Source organism: Quercus suber, unplaced genomic scaffold, assembly GCF_002906115.3.
Source record: "Quercus suber isolate HL8 unplaced genomic scaffold, Cork oak 2.0 scaffold_574, whole genome shotgun sequence".
NCBI lineage: Eukaryota > Viridiplantae > Streptophyta > Magnoliopsida > Fagales > Fagaceae > Quercus > Quercus suber.
The window spans coordinates 272537-295662 of record NW_027070019.1 but is presented as its reverse complement, the minus strand read 5'-3'; the positions used below and the strand labels follow the sequence as shown (position 1 = coordinate 295662).

General features: G+C 31.5%; 4 protein-coding genes across 4 annotated transcripts; all 4 read right to left on the bottom strand.

Annotated features, from left to right (window-relative positions):
• Positions 1-2964: 2964 nt before the first annotated feature.
• On the bottom strand, positions 2965-3947 carry LOC111985494 (heavy metal-associated isoprenylated plant protein 47). Its single transcript, XM_024017140.2, has 3 exons — positions 3798-3947; positions 3606-3684; positions 2965-3306 (listed from the first exon to the last, which is right to left on the bottom strand). The coding sequence occupies exons 1-3, from the start codon at positions 3801-3803 to the stop codon at positions 3155-3157; spliced, it is 237 nt and encodes a 78-aa protein (XP_023872908.1). The 5' UTR covers positions 3804-3947; the 3' UTR covers positions 2965-3154.
• Positions 3948-8630: 4683 nt separating this feature from the next.
• Positions 8631-9425, bottom strand: LOC112038788 (heavy metal-associated isoprenylated plant protein 47). Its single transcript, XM_024071640.2, has 2 exons — positions 9292-9425; positions 8631-8986 (listed from the first exon to the last, which is right to left on the bottom strand). Exons 1-2 carry the CDS (start codon positions 9356-9358, stop codon positions 8835-8837), a joined length of 219 nt encoding a protein of 72 aa, XP_023927408.2. The 5' UTR covers positions 9359-9425; the 3' UTR covers positions 8631-8834.
• A 3655-nt stretch (positions 9426-13080) lies between these two features.
• Positions 13081-13980, bottom strand: LOC111985492 (heavy metal-associated isoprenylated plant protein 47-like). The gene is made up of 3 exons (XM_024017138.2): positions 13876-13980; positions 13676-13754; positions 13081-13376 (listed from the first exon to the last, which is right to left on the bottom strand). Exons 1-3 carry the CDS (start codon positions 13879-13881, stop codon positions 13225-13227), a joined length of 237 nt encoding a protein of 78 aa, XP_023872906.1. The 5' UTR covers positions 13882-13980; the 3' UTR covers positions 13081-13224.
• Positions 13981-14186: 206 nt separating this feature from the next.
• LOC111985491 (heavy metal-associated isoprenylated plant protein 47-like) lies at positions 14187-15087 on the bottom strand. Its single transcript, XM_024017137.2, has 3 exons — positions 14982-15087; positions 14782-14860; positions 14187-14482 (listed from the first exon to the last, which is right to left on the bottom strand). Exons 1-3 carry the CDS (start codon positions 14985-14987, stop codon positions 14331-14333), a joined length of 237 nt encoding a protein of 78 aa, XP_023872905.1. The 5' UTR covers positions 14988-15087; the 3' UTR covers positions 14187-14330.
• Between the last annotated feature and the right edge of the window lie 8039 nt (positions 15088-23126).

Sequence of the window (23126 nt, the reverse complement as noted above, 5' to 3'; positions counted from 1 at the left end):
AATACTTTATCAACTATGTATTTGAATTTAATTGAAGAATTTAACTACTTGCTAATATGTCTTTCTATGCTTTAAATTTTCAAAATATTTTGGTTACACCTAATCATTCAGAATAAAATTAACGGCACCTTTTTTTTTTTTTTTAGTCTATTTGAATACATGTTTAATGGACACTTTTTTCTTCACTTTTCACAATTTATTAATGGGATAAATTCATGAGGCTTGTGGTTTAATAACATAGTTTGGTCTTTTTTATGAGAAAGTTTGTGAACACAACTTTTGAGTCGCAATTCTTGCCACAATTTTGATGTAATCGATTGTAAATGATGAGTTCATGTAAAAGTGATTGTTTATCATTTAGAGTTGATCACATTAGAGTTGTGGAAAAAAATATATGGCACAAAAGCTGTAATAGTAGAAGAACAGTTTCTTTGTATCAAAAAAAAAAAAAAAAGGAACAGTTTCTTTATTAGAAGAATTAATTATGATTCAAATCTTCGTTTTCAGTGTTGTAATTATCAAATAAGAAATAAGGATTGAAGTAATATCATTAAAACATGTACTTGCCATTAATAACACTTTAATATACAGTGGGAAATTTTAATAAATGTCCTATGGGCATTAGTTTAAGAAATGTTTTTAAAACTTTTTATGAGGGAAAAAATTTGTTTTTTTTTTTTTACAATTTTTTATATTTTCAATAAAAATGGTAATAAAACTTTACTAAATTGGTACATTAACCGGACCTATAAACTAATCACAACAAAGGGTGTCATTCTTTTTTTTTTTTTTTTTTTTTTTTTTGGAGAGATAATAGTGAAAAATTGTGTGATCATACTTATTGCATTTCCATTCAATAGAGGTGACATTCATGACCTACCATAACAACGTAGTCATAAATACTTGTCTATAAGATGGCACAATCAATGCTGAAAAACACCAAACTTTATACCATTTTCTAGATAATGATCGAGTGCCCTGTTTTGTACGGCTTACATGGCAAAAAAGGAAAAAAAATTATACAATGTGACTTGATAGTAGAAGTTTTTGTTCCAGTACCTAAAGATGAGCGGTTTAAGCGATTGTCCCAGTAAAATCCGTGTGGTACATGTGCAGGGACGGACCCACGCTGGGGCAGAGGGGGCCATTGCCCCCACCCCCCAAATTTTTAAAAAAAAAAAAATAGTATAAAAAAATTAAGATTTGCTCTTATATATATATATATATATATTGACCTACAAGAAAATAAATAAATAGATAAAATTCATGCCCCTTTAACTACAAAAACAAAATAAAAAAATAAATATGGACTAAACAAAATCGCAGACAAAATAAGAAACACTTATTTTGTATGTTATACTTTGTTGATGTGTTTTATAATATGAAATGTTTAAGAAATACTTATTTTGTATGTAGTATTTTGTTGAATATGAAATAGATATTAGTTTTTATTTTCATTAAAAAAAAAAAAAATTGGTTTTAAGCTTTGGCCCCTCTCAGGTATGAATCTTGGTTCCGTCCCTGTACATGTGGTATTGCTCATTGTCATCACGTGGCATGAGGTCATCCTCCATGTCTTTCATACACCAAGGCTCAGCATTTTTGTCGTTGACAATCTCAACTGGTGAACGCATTTGCACTCTAAATAACTATTTTCCCCTCATTAAAGCTTCTTAGGATTATTATATCCATTTTGTTGTAACACCAGTTTGAGTGAACATAAAAACTTCAATACAAGGAAATGATTATCAAGAATACATGACATGGAATTTTATTGATATCAAATGACATGCAACCACTGCATTTGAAGATTTTATTTGATTTTTTTTTTTCACCCAAATATCTTATGTCAAAATTCTCATACACAATCCTGTGGTCAGAGCTATTAATTTCTTATACAGTAATACAGGTCGGTATTAAGGTGGTTGAGGGCTTTTTTTTTTCTTTTTTTTTTTAGATACAATGCTTGGGGGATTTTAATTCAGCATGTGAGAAATTAAAAATAAATAAGAAAAAAAAAAGCTTGATTGAGCCTAGAAACAAACAGGAAGACTTCAGTATGGTGACCAATGCCTAAATGCTCTTAATGTCATTGTGAGGATCCCAAGGAAGGTCACTTTTAGAAATATTTTCTCGAGAATTGAAAAAATTATTTGTTTCAAAAATAAAAATTAATGTGTGCCCTTAGGGCACACATTAACCGAACCCTTTCTAAATTTGTTTGTGTGCACATCTAGAATATGTTAGCATATTTTAACTTTGTGGGCAAGCACAACTAGTTTTTTAAGTATCTAATAAAGCTTGAATTGGTGGAGGTATAATTTTTTGAGCACGCAATAGTGGATAGCAATCACTAGTTAATATTGAAATTATAAGTAATATAATGGATTATGTTAATGTGTGTTTGTTTGTTAATACCCAGTCCTTAATAGGAGAAGCTTGTATTTTGAGTTTTCACACAATCAAAGTACTGGTTCGGCCCATTAAACTTAGAGGCTTACGAGCTAAAAGCCCACCGAAACCATAATTTGGTATTGAAATCAGATTCAAAATGGGTTTGGTTGTAAAGGGACCATAGGCTGTTCATTTGCTTCTTTCTTCTTTCCTTTTTGCCTCAATCACACAGCTTATTACTTTGATTTCATTAAAACTGAACTCTTTTATGAAGTTTTTATCATTTATGGTGTTACTGGAACTTGATCAAGTTTTGCATGTGGGCTAGGAATTGAACTCTCAGTGCCCATTTTTCTAACACATAATAATTGATGCTTGAAAATATTTCTTTTTAGGTGAGTTTTGGAACTCTCACTTATAATACCTTCCATTCATTTTACCTTCTCAATTAATTAATCAGCAAATAAAAATTCTATATAAAAAATAGATTCCTTATTTCCCAAAGGCATTAAATCTCTAAATGCTCAAAATGTTGATAAGGGATGCCAAAATTACACATACACACACACAAAAAGCTAAGAGAATGTTTATTACATTTTTTTTTTCTGTTGAGCAAAAAGTAAGTAAGAATGTTTATTACATTAATACCTTGCCAATATACATCTCTCTCTCTCCTGGTTGACAAAAATATAAAAGAAAAGGTTGTGTCCTTCAGAAGGAATTTTATTAGCCAAAGAGTACATGTATATGGCTTTCCAACTTAGTTTCCTTTCTTCACCTCTGCTACGCTAGTAATATCAGTGTGCCCAACCTTCTTCCTCATAGTAGTAGCCAACCTTGCAGCATCAACTCCATCACCAATCACCACCACTTTATCTTTCTCTGCTCCTTCTAATCCCACAAAGTTCACACCTGCAAAGAAAAAATGTATAATTTAAGTCTAGACTTTAACATATTTTATTTATAATTTTTTACTATGTGATCTGACACATTTAAGAATATACTCCCAAGATATTTCCACTTCTAAGAAAACTAGGTTAACAAAGAATGTTGAACGTCAACAAAATATGGAGATGAAAGATGGCAAAACTTTGTACAGATTGCAAATCAAAGTCACATAGGTATAAGAATATAGTAAAAAATGCATAAGTATATGTAAATTATCATATTTTTGAAACACATGATAAAACTTTATGATCCATAACACTAACCGTTTGCTTCAGCAGCAACAGTGAGTGCCTTAGTCTGGCATTTTTGGCAATTCATTTGAACCTTCATCACAATCTTTTGCTGAAAATCAAACCATGAAAGAGGTCATGAGAGTTTTTTTTTTTTGGTAAATATAAAACAAAGAAGAAGAAGAAAAAAAGAAGCAATATATGAATTATGATTGCAAATAATACCGTCATATTGACAATTTGATGTTGTTGTCACCAAAAGCTAAGAAAGTATACTACTGAAAATTTCTTCTAATGTGAGAAAAATGCAAGACGAAGTCTGCACTTATATAGAGGCCCCAAACGTCTCCTACAAGGTAACAACGTTGTTATCTTCTTCTTGACTTGTGGTCTTCGGCATGTTTTGTTCACCCAAATTCTAAATTACCTGATTTTTCATTCATGTGAATGTGTCTATTTCTCAGCTATAGCATGGAGAACGCCTTTTTGGACTTTAATAGTGAATTCAATGAAGTTGACTAATAGTACAAATGCAAACTTCCAAAGCAATTAAGCGCACCTCAAACAAACAAAACTCTTTTCTAGAAACAAAGTTAAAAGACAAACTTCAAACCATAAGGTAAATATGTGTTATTTAACTACCAAAGAAAATGAGGACAAAAAAAAATCCACAACGAAAGAAATATTTAAATGTAAATTGTCTTTTCCACTATAAATGACAGGGTTACGTTTAGACTAGAGACTCAATTCTGTTAAATTTCTCCAATTTTCATCAAATTAATCTTAGAATACAATTATTCAAATACCAATCTACTGTTTTGTGATTGCGTGCTTCTACTTCTTCCTCTCATTTTTTTCCCCATTTTCACATGATAATTATATGGAAAACAAAGGTAAAGTATGATGTAAAACTAGAAAAATTATAGCACTAGAAGGATATAGGGCGGTTCCACGTTGAATGTAGGGTGGTCACAGGACCACCATAAATTGTAAAAAGTAATTATTACATAGAAATTTTATGAATTTTTTACCCTTAAAAAAATTTGCAACCATAATATTTTTTTTTTTTTTTGAGAATATATTCTAATTTTTTTTGGCCCAATGTAATTAAACTTTGGACAAAATTTAGTAATAAACTTAGTTGTAGACTAAGTTTACAACTCCACTTAATATGTATATTTTTTATTAGATGTGAATTTTGAAAAATTCACTTTTAGATTACATTTCCTTCTTATATCTTCTATACTTGCAAAATTTCAATAAAATCTAAGATCAATAACTATGTCATCAATCAAATATTTAAATTTTAACTTTTTACGATCTAAATTTATAAATAATAATAATAATAATAGTATGGATCAAATAGTGAATAACATATGGTTGGCACAAAATTTGTTGTGTGTTTTAAAAATATTAAAAAAAATGTAATTATGAGGTAATAAAATAGCTTTTGTTTTATCTTTTCAAATATCAACTTCTATACCACAATTATGAGGTAATAAGCCTAAGGAATTCCCTTCCATTAATCTGAAGGAAAATTGCAATGAATTCAATTTTAATGGTGTTAATTTCAATATATAAATTGTTCTTTTTTTCTAATTCTTGAAGATGGTAACTGAACTTCTGGGACTCAATTATGACACACACAAATATGTGTGTATCTTTTAATTCTGTTTCAATATTCTACACGTGAGTACCTTTTTAATAAGTTTTAGGAAAAGAAACCTAAAAGTTTTAATTTAATTTTTGATTCTTATTAGTATGAAAGTTTACATGTGATACACTTGTAAAACATAACATAGACATAAATTTATGTTTATAAATTTGTATAAAAGTGTGTGCTCTATTAAATAAATGCTTCAATCATAATTAAATATGATGTATGAAATATATATATATATATATATATATATATTTATTGTGGGGGTGTTGGGCCCTAAAATTGTGTGCTCTATTAAATAAATGCTTCAATCATAATTAAATATGATGTATGAAATATATATATATATATATATATATATATTTATTGTGGGGGTGTTGGGCCCTAAAATTCATTATTTGTTTGGATATTGGGTCTACGGCCCGATCTGAGGACAAAGTTTTGTCCGAAGAGCAGAGAGGATAGCTTTGTCCATAATGACTTAACAGAATGATCCGAGGACAAATACATCCTCAATACACCAAGGCTAGAGTCCGAGGAGGTCATTTGCCAACCGAGGTAATATTCCAGGAAGATCTGTTGGTGCAGGTTAGTATAGCAGAGATGTCAGGTAAGAAAGCATCCCAAAATATCTTAGGAGAAAGCTGCTACATCCGCATTAAATACACTGCACCTAACTCCCTGGCCACATTGATGTGGAGGTGATGCCTGAACAGTATATTTTAGCCTTACAACTGTTAAATGGAAATGGATGGAAGATGCTGATAGGACAAGTATCAAGATCGACCATTTTGCATGCACGTGAAGGGTGGAGACGGGAAAGAAAAAGGGAGTATATAAGGAAAGGATGGAGACAAGAGAGAGGAGGGGGGAAAAAGAAAAACAATTGTAACATCTTAAGAAAAACTTGTAATAGAATTTGAGAGGAATACATAAGAAAAGTTCACCTCGGATCATGCTGAGGACAATTTTTCTTCAACATTAACCTGTTTCTATCCATTTTCTTAAGATTTTTGGATCCATGATGCTGTCTGTTTGATTAACTAAGGCCTAGTGTTTAACCCATTCTCTACAAAATTCATTGTTTTGGGTTTTTTGGGCTGAAGTCCCTCCACACAGTGGGCAAGGAACCCAAATCTGGTCCTTACATATATATATTGTAAGGTAGGAATTTGTTCCCCCCACATCTGATTGTATCCTACCGCGGTGCCTGGCGCGGTGCGGTTTTGTCCTCGTCCTCGAGTGCAGGCACGAGCAAGCAAGCGCCTAGCTTGGACTTGTACTCGTCGAGTCCCACATCGGTTAGAGAGAGCGCCCCACTACCCTTTATAATGCTTCAGGAGCTTGGGTAGTGTACCACTACTCACGCGTGAGTAGTGGTACACTACCCAAGCTCCTGAAGCATTATAAAGGGTAGTGGGGCGCTCTCTCTAACCGATGTGGGACTCGACGAGTACAAGTCCAAGCTAGGCGCTTGCTTGCTCGTGCCTGCACTCGAGGACGAGGACAAAACCGCACCGCGCTAGGCACCGCGGTAGGATACAATCAGATGTGGGGGGAACAAATTCCTACCTTACATATATATATATATATATAATAGTGGGTTCAAGATAGATCAAATTCTTATTGTCGTAAAATTTATGAGATAAATGTTTGTAATTGTATTCTCCTTGAATTAAATATTGTTTATTCTTAGTTTTTTCATTCTTTTCTATAAAATTAGAAATAAATTGGCTTAAATTTTATTTAAAACACAAGATTAAAATGATCAAATTAGTTCCTTATCATAAAACCTGGAACCATGAATGTGGAAGCTTATCAAGTCCAATTTTGCTTTCGGTCCAAGACTATTAAAGAAGAATTATGTTTTGCACAACTATCTAAAGTAGTAGAGAAAAAACATATCATTTTTGAAGAAGCTTCTTACGTCCATTTGAGAGAGCTTTTTTAATATTTCCAAATATTACTAGAATAAGAATGGTTGCAAACAAACCATTTATATAGCATCAAAACATATTATTCACTTGTTAGACAACTTAATCATTAATTAATTTATATAATTATGATACTATCATTATTTGAGATATCACACTAAGAATTTCATTAGCATTTCCAAATAGCTAGGTATGTCTTTTAGGTGCAACTAATACTAAATGTAGATTTGCCAACAATTGGCTCAAGAAAGACCATTCTAGATTTCTACTCATTGTTCACGAACAATGATAATTTTTTTGCAAAAATATACAAAGATATAACCATAGATGTATTGTTATATTTATGTTTATGTTCACAATATACATTGTATATGAAGTAAACTCTCATTGTAATAGAAAATGAACTTCCAATTATCTTATAGAGATGGGATTTTGGACCAACAGTGAACTTCCAATTATAGCCCTTAGCTAAAAGTACAAGTGCCTCCCAATGATTGGAAAAAGAAAATGATAATATAGATAAATTTGTTTATTTATCTCCCTTGAAATGATCGAGAAGCCTTTTACACTAACCAAAGAACAAAACACTATGCCTTTTCTTCTATTTAGTCTTTCTCTCTCCTTTTTTTAATGTCCGTCCCCAGTTCATTGAGAATCCCTTTCATTTTATAATGTCCCAGCTTCAATCTTGTCCCATCTTTCCTTTCCCCTTCTTTTGAGGCCATGCTGAGTAGGTAAAAAGTTGTGATAACATTGTTATGGTGTCAATCATCCATTAATGTGGCAAGTTTCGTTGGTGTAGAGCATTTAATGCGAAGGTGATGATACATTTGTTAGGAAGTTTCCCTTGCCACCTGTCTTGGGTAGTTACTATTACCTTCTTGGGGTGAGGCATTTGATTTGACTTTAAACTTTTGAGAAATAATATGTCCACAACATTTTCACAACATTTTAACAACAAATCTTAAGTGACGGGTTATTACTGATTGTTATTGTTAAAGCAAAAAAGTAATTTTTGTATTAGATTCAAATTTGAACCAATAATAATTAATCACCTACGATTTGTTATAAAAATATTATAAAATATTATAAACGTAGCATTTTTCTAAACCTTTCGCCCTCCTCAGCTCAGTCATTTTTTCTAGGCTTCCTTGGACCTACTACTTCCTCGGGCAGTCTTTCTCCTCAGCTAGGCCTATATGATCTTCTGGAGCATTTAATTGGGCCTGTTCTACATTCTAGTCAAAGCCCAATTCCGGTACATTCCTTTTTGGTTCTCACACCTATTATGGATTAACAAATTTAATAGCCCTTCTCAATTTGGATATATATATCATGACAAAACACAACACAGACGAGTGGGGATTTTCTCAAGCTCAACTCTGATGAATGAACTCCAAGCTTTGATTTTCTTTCTTTATCAGCTTTTGGGTAGAATTAGATACGTGGTAGACTTTCTAGGCGAGACGTTTGATGTGAGGATTATGCTAAGAGAACGTTTATTATATTTTTTTTTCCTGTTGAGAAAAAAGTATGTAAGAATGTTTATTACATTAACACCTTGCCAATAGACATCTCTCTCTCCTGGTTGAAAAAAAAGAAAAGAAAAGGTTTTGTCCTTTAGAAGGAATTTTATTTGCCCAGAGTACATGTATATGGCTTTCCAACTTAGTTTTCTTTCTTCACCTCTGCTACACTAATAATATCAGTTTGCCCAACCTTCTTCCTCATAGTAGTAGCCAACCTTGCAGCATCAACTCCATCTCCAATCACCACCGCTTTATCTTTATCTGCTCCTTCTAATCCCACAAAGTTCACACCTGCAAAGGAAAATTATATGATTTAAGTCTACACTTTTAACATATTTTATTTATAAGTTTTTTACTATGTGATCTGACATATTTGAGAATATACTTCTAAGATGTTTCCACTTAAAAGAAAACTTGGTTAACAAAGAATGTTGAACATCAACAAAATATGGTGATGAAAGATGGCAAAACTTTGTACAAATTGCAAGTCAAAGAAACATAGGTATAAGAATATAGTAAAAAGTGCACAAGTATGTGTCAATTATCATATTTTTGAAACACATGATAAAGCTTTATGAATTAATCATAACACTAACCGTTTGCGTCAGCAGCAACAGTGAGTGCCTTAGTCTGGCATTTTTGGCAATTCATTTGAACCTTCATTAGTAATCATCACAATCGTTGCAAATCAAACCATGAATGAGGTCATGAGAGATTTCTTTTGTAAATATAAAACAAAGAAGAAGAAGAAAAGAAGCAATATATGAATTATGATTGCAAATAATACCGTCATATTGACAATTTGATGTTGTTGTCACCATAAGCTAAGACAGTGTACTACCTAAAATTTCGTCTAATGTGAGAAAAAAAACAAGACGAAGTCTACACTTAGAGGCCCAAACTTCTACTTTAAGGTAACAACATTGTTATCTTTTTCATGACTTGTGGTCTTCGGCATGTATTGTTCACCCAAATTCTAATTACCTGATTTTTTTTTAATCCATGTGAATGTGTTTATTTCTCAACTGGAGCATGGAGAACGCGTTTTGGACTTCAGTGAATTCAATGAAATTGACTAATAGTACAAATGCAACGTGCATAGCAAGCGCACTGCAAACAAACAAAACTCTTTTCTAGAAACAAGTTAAAAGACAAACTTCAAACCATAAGGTAAATATTTGTTATTTAACTACCAAAGAAAATGAGGACAAAAAAAATCCTTGACAAAAGAAATATTTAAATGTAAATTGTCTTTTCCACTATAAATTATAGGGTTACTTTTAGACTAGAGACTCAATTATGTTAAATTTCTCCAATTTCCATCAAATTAATCTTAAAATACAATTAGTCAAATACCAATCTACTGTTTTATGATTGCGTGCTCCTATTTCTTCCTCTAATTTTTTCCCCATGTTCACATGATAATTATATGGAAAACAAAGGTAAGGTATGATGTAAAGCGAAGAAAATTATAGCAATAGAAGGACATAGAGCGGCTCCACATTGAATGTAGGGTGGTCACAAGACCACCCTAAATTGTAAAAAAGTAATTATTACATAGATATTTTATGAATTTTTTACCCTCAAAAAAATTTGCAACCATTCTAATTTTTTTTGGCCCAATGTAATTAAACTTTGGACAAAATTTAGTATTAAACTTAGTGGTAGACTAAGTTTACAACTCCACTTAATATATATATATATATATATATTTTATTAGATGTGAATTTTGACAAATTCACTTTTACATTACATTTTCTTCTTATATCTTTCATACTTGCAAAATTTTAATAAAATCAAATATCAATAGCTATATCGTCAATTAAATGTTTAAATTTTGATTTTTTATTGTCTAAATTTATAATAATAAAAAAAAATAAGTGTATTGATCAAATAGTGAATAACATATGGTTGGCACGAAATTTGTCATGTGTTCTAAAAATATAAAATTTATGTAATTCAATAGTAAAATTTTCAAAATATGTAATAATGTTAATTTGTTTAGTGAAAGTTGTGCCTTACAACTAAATTTGTAACTAAACTATGATACTCTTAATAATATATCAGATTCTTACAAACAAAAAGGAAAAGTCCAATATGTAACTTGCAGTATTGGTAATAAGACTATTTTATGTATTTGAGTGTGTGTGCGCGCTTTTTTTTTTTTTTTTGGTCAATATGTGAAAATTTCTTTTTATTCAATTTTGTAAAATTTTAGTTTCATAATGACCTCATATATATATATATATATATATGAGGGAAAATTAATCACATAATTNTATTTATTAGATGTGAATTTTGACAATTCACTTTTACATTACATTTTCTTCTTATATCTTTCATACTTGCAAAATTTTTAATAAAATCAAATATCAATAGCTATATCGTCAATTAAATGTTTAAATTTTGATTTTTTTTGTCTAAATTTATAATAATAACAAAAAATAAGTGTATTGATCAAATAGTGAATAACATATGGTGGCACGAAATTTGTCATGTGTTCTAAAAAATATAAAATTTATGTAATTCAATAGTAAAATTTTCAAAATATGTAATAATGTTAATTTGTTTAGTGAAAGTTGTGCCTTACAACTAAAGGAAAATCCATACTATATATATATATATATATATATATTTTGTTTTTTATTAGCCTGACAGTGGAAAACTGGAAATAGCTCAAATGAATTTCAAATGCTTACGCCATTTAAAAATAAAAATAAAAACTACAATTTGAGTTTGACCAAAGTTAGTAGAAGAAAACACATGTGGCACTCTCTCCCTCACTCTTTAATGCTGACCCTCGTTTCATTTTCAACAACCCCCACCTACCTCCACTCTCTTTCCCCCTACATTCTCGGTCTTCTCCTCTCATTGTCTTCTCTTTCCCTTTCATACATCAGATCTAAACAAATGCTCTTGCGTCAAGATTGAAGAATATACGACACTGAAAACGAATCAAATACAGATTTATCTCTCTCTCTCTCTCTCTCTCTAATGTTGTGCAGAGAATTTGAAGAATTTTGTTTCGGTCCGGTATGAATTTTTTTGTATAAAAATTTTTTTTTTTTTGAGAAGATTTTGTATTAAAACTTTATTCTCTTTCACTCGTGCATATTTGTTTCTCATTTAAAATTAAAACATTAAAACAAGATAAAAGGGTTGCCATTCCCCTCCCCTCTCCTATCCTTTACCTTTTTTTTTTTTTTTTGGGGAATCTATACCTTTATGTAATAATCAAATGCCTAAAATTTTGTTAATAGGAATTTAGAAAATTTTGGGTCTTTTTAGTGTAAAATCATTTTGAAAGTTTTGAGGCATAACAGTTTGGGACTTGTTAATTTACAATTGGAAGTACTTAAGGCCTAAGTTAAATTATTAAAATGTCCTATGTTATTTCAAATTAGTGGCACTTTCAAATATGGTTTCTTTTTTTAATAAAAAAACTAGAAGTACTTAAGGCCTAGATTAAATTATTTAAATGTCCTATATTATTTCAAATTACTCAAACTTCCGAATATGGTTTTTAAAATAAAAATAATAATAATAATTAAAAAAATTTTGAAAAATTAAAAAAAAAAAAAAAACACTTTTATAGCTAAACCAAAAAGAGCGTCTTGATTGGATTGTTGCAATTGCAGGTTGGAGGACCTTCCTTAAAGTCTTAAACCAATAGTGAGACTGTGAGACATTTCATGTTTCAAACCTTTATGGTTTGTTTGTGTCCATTAACATATAGAAAATCTTGGCATTTTTTTAACTTTCTGGGCAAGCACAGCCAGTTTTTTAGTATCTAATAAAACCCTGATAAATAGCGATCACATGTTGTTGATATTAGAGGGTGTTTAGGGAGTGTATTCAAATAACAATTTTCAATTTTTAAATAACATTTCACGAACTTTTATATATTTTTTCATTCACATATATTTTCACAAAAATTTTTAAATAATAATTTTCAGTTTTTAAATATGTATAGCGAACAAACCCAGATATTGTGTGTTTTGTGTTTTGTTTGTTAATGAGCAGACCTTAATAGAACAATCTTGCATTTTGAGTTCTTTCTTCAGCAATGGGTCGAGCTGGGCCGGCCCGCCCCATTTTTACTTGGCCATTGGCCTCAATGGGTCGGGCCAAGTGGAACTTGATCAAGTTTTGCATGTGAGGTAGGAATTAAAAACGAGCTCTCGGTGCACATTTTCCAAACATTTTAGGTGAGTTTTGGAGCTCACATTTGCAATACCTTCCATTCAATTGTCTTTCTCAATTAATTAATTACCAACTAAAACTAATACTAAAAAAAAAAAAAAACCCCTATTTTGCCAAAGGCATTAAATTCTCTAAATGCTTAAAATGTTGATAAGGGATGCCAAATTAACCACACACAAAAAAAAAAAAGCTAAGAGAATGTTTATTACATTAACACCTTGCCAATATACATCTCTCTCCTCTGGTTGACAAAAAAATAAAAGAAAAGGTTGTGACCTTCAAAAGGAATTCTAGTAGCCAAGAGTATATGCATATGGCTTTCCAACTTAGTTTCCTTTCTTCACCTCTGCTACGCTAATAATATCAGTGTGCCCAACTTTCTTCCTCATGGTAGTAGCCAACATTGCAGCATCAACTCCATCACCAATCACCACCACTTTATCTTTCTCTGCTCCTTCAAATCCCACAAAGTTCACACCTGCAAAGGAAAAATATATAATTTAAGTCCAGACTTCAACATATTATATATATAATTTTTTACTATGTGATCTGACACAATTGAGAATATACTCCAAGATGTTTCCGCATCTTAGAAATCTTGATTAACAAAGAAGTTTCAACATCAACAAAATATGGAAACGGAAAATGGCAAAACTTTGTACAAATTGCAAATCAAAGTCATATAGATATAAGAATATGATAAAAATTGCATAACTATGTGTCAATTATCATAGTTTTGAAACACATGATGAGCTTTACGATTCATATAACACTAACCGTTTGCTTCAGCTGCAACAGTGAGTGCTTTAGTCTGGCATTTTTGGCAATTCATTTGAACCTTCATCACAATCTTTTGCTGCAAATCAAGCCATGAAAGAGGTCATGAGATTTTTTTTTTTTTTTTTCCGTAAATATATAACCCAAAAAGGAAAAAGAGAAAAATGAAGCAATAGATGAATTATGATTGCAAATAATACCGTCATGTTGAAAATTTGATTTAGATGTAACCAAAAGCTAAGAAAGTATACGATCGAAAATTTCGTCTAATGTGAGGAAAAAACACAAGACGAAGTCTACACTTATATAGAGGCCCAAACTTCTCCCACAAGGAAACAACGGTGTCATCTTCTTCATGACGAAGACCATACACGTCATATGAACGTTCATATGACTAGAACATGGAGAACACGTTTTGGACTTTGGAAACTTCAATTAATTGACTAATAGTACGGATGCGAACTTGCATTGCAAGCCAAACTTCAAACAAACAACACTCTTTTACTAAAAAAAAAAAAGCTAAGAGAATGTTTATTACATTAACACCTTGCCAATATACATCTCTCTCCTCTGGTTGACAAAAAAATAAAAGAAAAGGTTGTGACCTTCAAAAGGAATTCTAGTAGCCAAGAGTATATGCATATGGCTTTCCAACTTAGTTTCCTTTCTTCACCTCTGCTACGCTAATAATATCAGTGTGCCCAACTTTCTTCCTCATGGTAGTAGCCAACATTGCAGCATCAACTCCATCACCAATCACCACCACTTTATCTTTCTCTGCTCCTTCAAATCCCACAAAGTTCACACCTGCAAAGGAAAAATATATAATTTAAGTCCAGACTTCAACATATTATATATATAATTTTTTACTATGTGATCTGACACAATTGAGAATATACTCCAAGATGTTTCCGCATCTTAGAAATCTTGATTAACAAAGAAGTTTCAACATCAACAAAATATGGAAACGGAAAATGGCAAAACTTTGTACAAATTGCAAATCAAAGTCATATAGATATAAGAATATGATAAAAATTGCATAACTATGTGTCAATTATCATAGTTTTGAAACACATGATGAGCTTTACGATTCATATAACACTAACCGTTTGCTTCAGCTGCAACAGTGAGTGCTTTAGTCTGGCATTTTTGGCAATTCATTTGAACCTTCATCACAATCTTTTGCTGCAAATCAAGCCATGAAAGAGGTCATGAGATTTTTTTTTTTTTTTTTCCGTAAATATATAACCCAAAAAGGAAAAAGAGAAAAATGAAGCAATAGATGAATTATGATTGCAAATAATACCGTCATGTTGAAAATTTGATTTAGATGTAACCAAAAGCTAAGAAAGTATACGATCGAAAATTTCGTCTAATGTGAGGAAAAAACACAAGACGAAGTCTACACTTATATAGAGGCCCAAACTTCTCCCACAAGGAAACAACGGTGTCATCTTCTTCATGACGAAGACCATACACGTCATATGAACGTTCATATGACTAGAACATGGAGAACACGTTTTGGACTTTGGAAACTTCAATTAATTGACTAATAGTACGGATGCGAACTTGCATTGCAAGCCAAACTTCAAACAAACAACACTCTTTTACAACAACAAATTAAAGACAAACTTCAATTCATGAGGTAAATATTTGTTTTTAACTACTAAAGAATCTGAGGACGACAAAAAAAAAAATCTTCAACGAAAGAAATATTTAAATGTAAATTGTCTTTTCCACTATAAATTATAGGGTTACTTTTAGACTAGAGACTCAATTATGTTAAATTTCTCCAATTTTCATCAAATTAATCTTAAAATACAATTAGTCAAATGCTAATCTTACTGTTATGTGATTGCGTGCTTCTATTTCTTCCTCTTATTTTTTTTTTCTCCATGTTCACACGATAATTATATGGAAATGGAGCTAAAGTATGGTGTAAAATTAAAAAAAATTATAGCAATAGAAGGGCATCATAACTAATCACATAGTTTTTTTTAGGGAAATCTAATCACATAATTTAAGAGGTTGATTTTTTTAATTTGAAATTTAGGAAGAAAGTGCAAGTAACCCTTTATGGAGGAGGAGGAGTGGAGTAGTGGGAAAGTGATGGAGAGAGTTTAACGAAACTTGTTTGGAATTTTATTTTAAGGGGAAAGGGTTTGAGGGGATTTGGAAAGGTAGGTGTCTTATCTTCTTCAAACCCCTTATTTTTAATTCCCTAAATTGAGGGAATTTGGTGGGACATGAGAGAGAGAGTTCCACTTATATTAAATTGTCTATTTTGTCCATATGATGTCAATGTATGTATATACTTTCTAAAAAAATAAATTAGCAAGAAAAGGTCATAACTCATTATTGTCAATTATTTACATCCCTTCTTACTAATTTTTTAAATCCTCCAAACAATGAAAAATGATATACTAGAAGTACTTAAGGCCTAAGTTAAATTATTTAAATGTCCTGATTATTTCAAATTAGGCAGACTTTTAAATATAGTTTTTAAATAATAAAAATTAAAAATTAAAACTTGTTTTGGTAATGTAAAAGAGCGTCTTGTTTGGATTGTTGCAATTGTAGGTTGGAGGACCTTTCCTTAAACTAACAGTAAGACATTTCCATGCTACTTCCTCTAACCGTGCCCCGATTATAGCCAAATTAGTCTACGACGACTTGAATGCAAATCCTTGTCAAATACCTTCAGTTCAGCAAATCAATCAATCAATCGGACGATTTGAATGCAAATCTTTTTCAAATTCCTTCAGCAAATCAATCAATCAATCAATATCATATTCCTACCTCATTTTCAAAGATAAAAATTCAATTATTAGGTAAGTTTATCTACTTTATTTTTTATGTTTAGCAATTTGGATGGTTCATAATTCACTTGAGCTTTAATTATGCAAACTCCTTTTATATTTTTTTAGGCACCTCTTTTTATATTTGTTGCATAGTTATCTACTATATTTCATTCAATTAATTTTTGGACTTATATATGATTTTATTTATTTATAAAAGCTTTTTTTAGGTGAATTTATTTATAAAAACTTAATCTTACATAATATGCATTCATTATATAACTTAAAGTAAAATGTTACTTTGTTTTAAAAAAATAGAGTAAAAAATTACTTTATTTTTATTATCAATTTTATTTTATTTAAAATAAATTTTTTTTTTTATTTTCATTAAGTTACACATGATTCTTAATTAAGCCGTGTATCGCACGTGCATAATACTAGTATATATAAAAGCAGAGACCTCATGCGGGAAAACATGAGTTTCTACCATGTGGCACTCTAATTTTGCATTTAACCTTGACCATTAACTTTCTTCCTACTCTTCCTACTATACTTCAAAACATGGGCTGGCGTTTTAAACTTCATTAAAGGTAAGAAGCCCATTAAGATGACAAATCAAAGCAAATAACGGCCCAAGTGTATCAAAGCAAATAATGGCCCAAGTGTAACTCTATTGATTGTCCCCACGTTTAGCTCATTTCAAAACTAGGATTTGTAGTCTTAATGTGGTGATCGGTTTACCATAGCAAGCCTCATTCCGCTTATTTCAAATCATTCAGCTGGCTGTGAAAAATATTGCAATCTCTGAATCATTTTTCCTTTGCATTATTTGATTAGCCACATCCACAAATGAAAGATTTGTGCAATGAGAAATGATCTCCCTCAAGCATGTGGACTTCCAAACCTTGTCAACATATGTATAGCTTAGCAGGATATAGTCTATTAACTCCATCCCATCCTCACAAAATTCACATCCAGCATCAAACAAAACTTTCCTTCTAGTTAGATTTGCTTTAGTAGGCAATATATCTCTACAAGCTCTCCAAATGAAAGTTTTGATTTTATTACATACCTTGACCGCCCAAATCGCTTTCCAAATTTTATTGCTCTGTGAGTGATTGGATGATTAGAGATGAAAAGATCTCAGTTGTTGAGTTTGGATCATCTTATATGCACTTTTTACCGAATATTCACCCATGTTTGTGTATGCCCAAATTTGGATGTCTTGCACTCCTCTATTGCTCAATGGGATGGATTTAATAATCTCAGCTTCATGTGGGAGGAATACATGATCAATCATGGGTACTAGCCATGATCTTATAGTTGGATCAATGAGGTTATCCACTATGGCAATTGTTGACATGTGGAGCACGGGGTTACCACTTTGAATGATGGTGGGGTTGGAAGCCATCGATCTTGCCAAATTTGAATTTTATTTCTGGTTCCTACTTGCCATCTCAATCCACTATCCAAGACAGATCTGGCTGCCACTATACTTTTCCATGCAAAACTCCCTAAATTTGGTGATGGAGCATCTAAGAAAGATGTATTGGGAAAGTACTTTGATTTGTAGACTCGATAGAACAAGGAGTGTGTGTTTTTTAGAAGCCTCCATCCTTGTTTGGCTAACATAGCTAAGTTGAAAGAATGGAGATCCTGAAACCCAATTCATCCCATCGACTTGGGCATACAAAGTTTAGAGCAACTCAACTAGTGTACTTTCCTTTCTTATATCTTTTAACCCCACCAAAATCTACTCATCATCCCTTCAAGATCTTTAAGCAACCTCTCGCTAGCAAAAAGCATCCCATGGCATATGTGGAGATAGCTTGTGCCACGACTTTAATCAAAATTTCTCTTCCAGCTTAAGACATCATTTTTTTCCTTTCATCCCTTTAGTTTACTCTAGACTCTTTCAATGATTAGAGCAAAATCTGCTTTTTTGTTACGCCCCACTATACTAGGCACTCCTCTACTAAGGAACGACAAAATAATAAACCGTTATCAGCAAATAGGAGATAAGAAATACAAGGACCACCTCTGCTAACTGCCACTCCTCTTATAATTCCATTTGTTTCTGCCTTTTTGAGCAAAGCGATAAGCCCCTCAACACAAAACAGAAAGAGATAAGGTGTCAAAGGGTCACCTTGTCTCAATCCTCTAAAAGGTAAGATAGAACCTATAGGATTGTCATTACCTAAAACAGAAAAGTGAGCACTTGTTATGCATGCCATTATCAATTGCACCCATTTTGCATAAAACCCCATTTTCTCCATCGCCCTTCGTAAATAACCCCATTCAACCCAGTCATAAGCTTTGCTCATGTCCAATTTAATAGCAACCTGATCTATCTTGCCCATTTTCTAGCCAAGTCTGCTACAACCCATGCTTTAGAATATTTGAAAGCTAATTATGGAAGCTTGTCTTGAGTAATTGTAAGATAGTCTTGTTTTGCTTTGGCATTTCTTGATGTAACTTTGCATATAGTTGCTAGTTTTGATAGGTGAAGAGAAAGCTCTGCAGCTAGTACAGTTTTAGCATGGTTGATCTATGATGCTACCTTGCTTTTGTATAAACTTATTACTTTCTTTGAATAAATTTATGCCCTTTTTTCTCAAAAAAAAATGTAGTGATCGGTTTAGTCAATCAATTCTGACAATTAAAAGATTTCAACGTTTTTAGTCTTTTGGACTTCAATATTGGACTCTTCCACTACTAATATATTTATTTTTTTTGAAATCAAAGAGTTTCTCCCATTATTTGTATGTTATAAAAACCTGTTATAGTCCTATAGCTCGTTGGACAAAGAAAAGTGAACAGGTGTATTGTTTTTTTTAAGAATAACTCAAATGCCATTATATTTATATACCTCTGATTTTATTCTCTCACTTTGCCTTTGCTTCTTCCATCGATACCAATCTGCTTTGAAGCTTACATCTTCCTTTGATAGCTGTGTATCAAATTCAAACTTCATTCCTTCTTTGCTAAACTCAAGGTATTTTTTACCTTCTATTTTCTTCTCTCCTTTTTATTATTTAAATAGTTCTGTTGTCAACTTGAATATCAAATGGGTATTTGCACGTAGAGTGTTTGTTAAAATGCCCAAGTGTTTTGCCTTTTTTTTTTTTTTTTCTTCTTCTTTTTTTAGAATTTGATTTTGATAACATTCCTCCTATTTCATTTGGCCAGCCCCTAATAGAAATGAATAATAGGATGAAATTACCCTTTAACTTTAACTTTTGTGATTTTACTTTACTGTTATATAAATCTCCACATGGAACAAAGTCTCACCAAGTAAGAAGCTAAGTTGGTTCTAAGTAGTAATGGAAGCCATGAAAGGAGAATGCATGGATTTTTTTAAAGCTCTCTGTTTTTTTTTTTTTTTTTTTTTTTTGCTTACTGTGTCGATGTTAAGTTAATGTCAAACTTATTTTGTATCTCTTGGACCAGATGGGTTATTACAACACTCTTATAAACATAGTTTGACATATCATTCAAAAGGAGGTCATAGAAGCAGTGAAAAATTTCTTTCAAAGCAGAGTACTTCTGATTTCTCTAAAGCAGCTCAATCATACTTTTGTTGCCCTCATTCCAAATTATGGTTGTAACTTGTAAAATTGTAATGGTAAATCAATTTATACCAATCCGTCTTTGCAATGTAAGTTATAAGACTATTTCACAGACAAATCTAGGACAACTTGATCAATATGAGAGAGACTACCAAATTATTGTTACTAGAGTGGAAGTTGGATCACTCTGATAAGGACTGTACCATATGGTTACGAAGAAAAGTGACCTTAAATCCTAAAGACCAACAATTTGGCTCGTGCTTACCCAAGATTATTGCGGTGAATTGGTGTTGGTAACATGGGGTTTCAATTCCCTTCATGAAGTGCACTTGAGTTTTAGCGATGATTTGGCTTATGAAATCCCAGCCTACTAGGCTATTATATAGTGAAGACTATTAGCCCATCAAAAAAATAAAAAAAAAAAAAAAAAAATAAGGCTTACAAGTGGGGAAATTGGGTTGATCCAGTTCAAGTAAGAAGCAAGGCCAAAAAAAAAAAACAAAAATCAAAAATCAAAAATGCTATTTTGGTCCTTACATCTAGTGTCATGGTCAATACGTCTTTGCATTTTAGTAGCAATCAATTGGTCTATGTTATTTTCAAGTTGCAATCAATTTCCATTAGTGTGTTGATGATAAGAACTAAATTGACTTACAACTAAAATATAAGGAGCCATAATGATATTTTTGCCAAAAATATTACAAGGACCCATGGAAAAACATAAGAACTGCTGGGAATCTAATGAAACTTCAATAGGAGGAATTGCATCATAGCCGTAGTCTAAGGAGTAAGGTGTAGTGTTTGTAGGGATTAGGATCGAGTGGGTATTGCACCCAATGCAATTACCCTCATCCCTACTCACAAATTTTTTTTACCACTCTTACTTTTTTATATTTACAGTTTATACTTTTTCTCTCTTTTTTATTTAATAGTTGTGATTAAAAGTTGTATTTTTTTTAACTCTTAATCTCAGTCGTGGATAGCTATTACATCAGGTCCTAGATATTGCACCTGATCTCAATTCATATTAATAGATGTTTTGAAGTTCAATAAGCACATAAGACTTCTGATGACTTTCCTTATATTATTCTTTCTTTATTTTATGAGTGGACTCGATCTGACTATTAGCTTCTGCATAATATGAGATAGAATTCAATCTCAATCCCATGCTCAAAAGGCCTAGATTCTCACTCCTCTAAATACTAATCCATTATCAAAAGTGATGGTTTGTGGTAATCCTTATACATGAATAATTATCTCTTTTAGATATTGGATTACATCCCCTTCATTGATGTTACAATATGGCTTAACTTCAATCCACTTGATAAAATAGTTTGTATCTACCAAAAAAAAAAGGAACTACAACAACAATAGCATTAATGCAGAAAATCACCAGTTAGATCACTTGTCCAAAGAAATGTAGATATAAGGTCATCTAGGCTGCAAAACATGAATACAGCACAAAGGGCGTTGGTGTGGCACCGGCCTCAAATAGTTAAAATAGAAAGCTAATAACTAGTAAATAATGTTAGAAAAATAGCATGGAGTGAATAAGAAATTGATATTTCCTATGTTCACTTGAAGATGTTATTAAAAGTGGTAAAAATCCTAAGTCCCACATAGGAAATGAAATAGATAATATATGAGTTTATATGCTCATGAGTTGGACATTGGGTGGGCTTTTGGCATATGTGGACTGGGCCTACTTATCCAAATTAATAATATTATTTATTTTAATTTTTGAGTCAGTTAGTCTATGCACAGCAGTTATCACTGAAACAGGGTCCCTGTTCAGTAACGTATATGTTTTCATAGTCCCTCATTCATAAAAACAACTTTTTTATGAAAACTCTCAAGTGAGAATATTTTGTACATTCATTTTGTGTCAAAGAGAAAGAAATAGACATTGAGTAGTTCACAGAACACGACCTTGTGTGCTTCTTTTTCGTGCTGTAAATCATTTTATCCTAAGAGGCAGACATCCATGAGTCTCAAAGTACCACAGTGATTGTGTGAGGGGCAAAATCTACTTTAAGGAGATTGTGTCAAACACAAGACTTGATCTGAATCATTCATTCTTCATGGATTTGGTCTGTGAGTTTTTAATTATTTGCAGATTTCTTCTTTTATATATATATATATATATATATTTGTTTATTGCTTTTGTCTATCACATCTATTTGTGTTATTGCTTATTCTTAGATCTGTGTATTGTTCCTTTTGCTCTATCACAAAAGTAAATTGTTGAAATATATCCAACAATCTTAAAGCAGAATTTAATTTACTCTTATGATTTACAGTGAAAGGAACTCTGTGTATTGTTCCTTTTGCTTTTCACAAAAGTAAATTTTTGAAATATATCCAACAAATAGTAAATACTCTCTTAGTTAGTAAGTGTTTTTCATACCTTATGCTAGGGATGAGTGTAATAAACTCAACTAATAATTGTTTTATGCTAATGAGTGTCCTTAAGGCACTAGTTAATAATTCAGTTAAAGAAAGTTTTTATAGGAAATGAAAAAAAATTAATTAATATTTTGATAGCTTTTTTCATTTCCCATAAAAATTGTATCAAAACATTCCTAAAATGGATTATTAACCAATGCCCTAAAGGCACTCGTTAGCATTTCCTTTATTAATAAATCATATAAGAAAATTTTGACACCACTTACATAGAAAATATAAAAAGCTATCAACAGCATTTATTATTTTATCATTCTCCTAATAAAATGTTTCTAAAAATAGCTCTTAAACCAATGCCTTAGGGCATTGGTTAACATTTCCCTAGAAAAATTAATTTCTTTATCATTTTCCCATAAAATGTTTCTAAAAATCGTTTTGAAACCAATATCCTTTGGGCATTTGTTAACATTTCCTTTTTAACAAATGCTCTAATCCCATTATTAAAGCTTCATATTCAACCTGATTATTAAAAGTTAGAATAATTATTTTCTAACTTAAAGGCTATTTAGGTCTTAAATCTTAAGAGCGATTCTAACACTAAACTTATCTTTGCCCCGAGGTCAGTTCAAGGCCCATCAAAGTACAACTTCCAATAGGCTAATTCAACAAACATAGCCTCAT

Bases quoted from the DNA above. Each gene is read 5' to 3' on its own strand.
- LOC111985494 (XM_024017140.2), bottom strand. The intron at 3,307-3,605 runs GTTAGTGTTATG...TTTTCTTTGCAG, and splicing joins TGTTGCTGCTGAAGCAAACG to GTGTGAACTTTGTGGGATTA.
- LOC112038788 (XM_024071640.2), bottom strand. From the start codon at position 9,358: ATGAAGGTTCAAATGAATTGCCAAAAATGCCAGACTAAGGCACTCACT. The intron at 8,987-9,291 runs GTTAGTGTTATG...TTTCCTTTGCAG, and splicing joins TGTTGCTGCTGACGCAAACG to GTGTGAACTTTGTGGGATTA.
- LOC111985492 (XM_024017138.2), bottom strand. The intron at 13,377-13,675 runs GTTAGTGTTATA...TTTCCTTTGCAG, and splicing joins TGTTGCAGCTGAAGCAAACG to GTGTGAACTTTGTGGGATTT.
- LOC111985491 (XM_024017137.2), bottom strand. The intron at 14,483-14,781 runs GTTAGTGTTATA...TTTCCTTTGCAG, and splicing joins TGTTGCAGCTGAAGCAAACG to GTGTGAACTTTGTGGGATTT.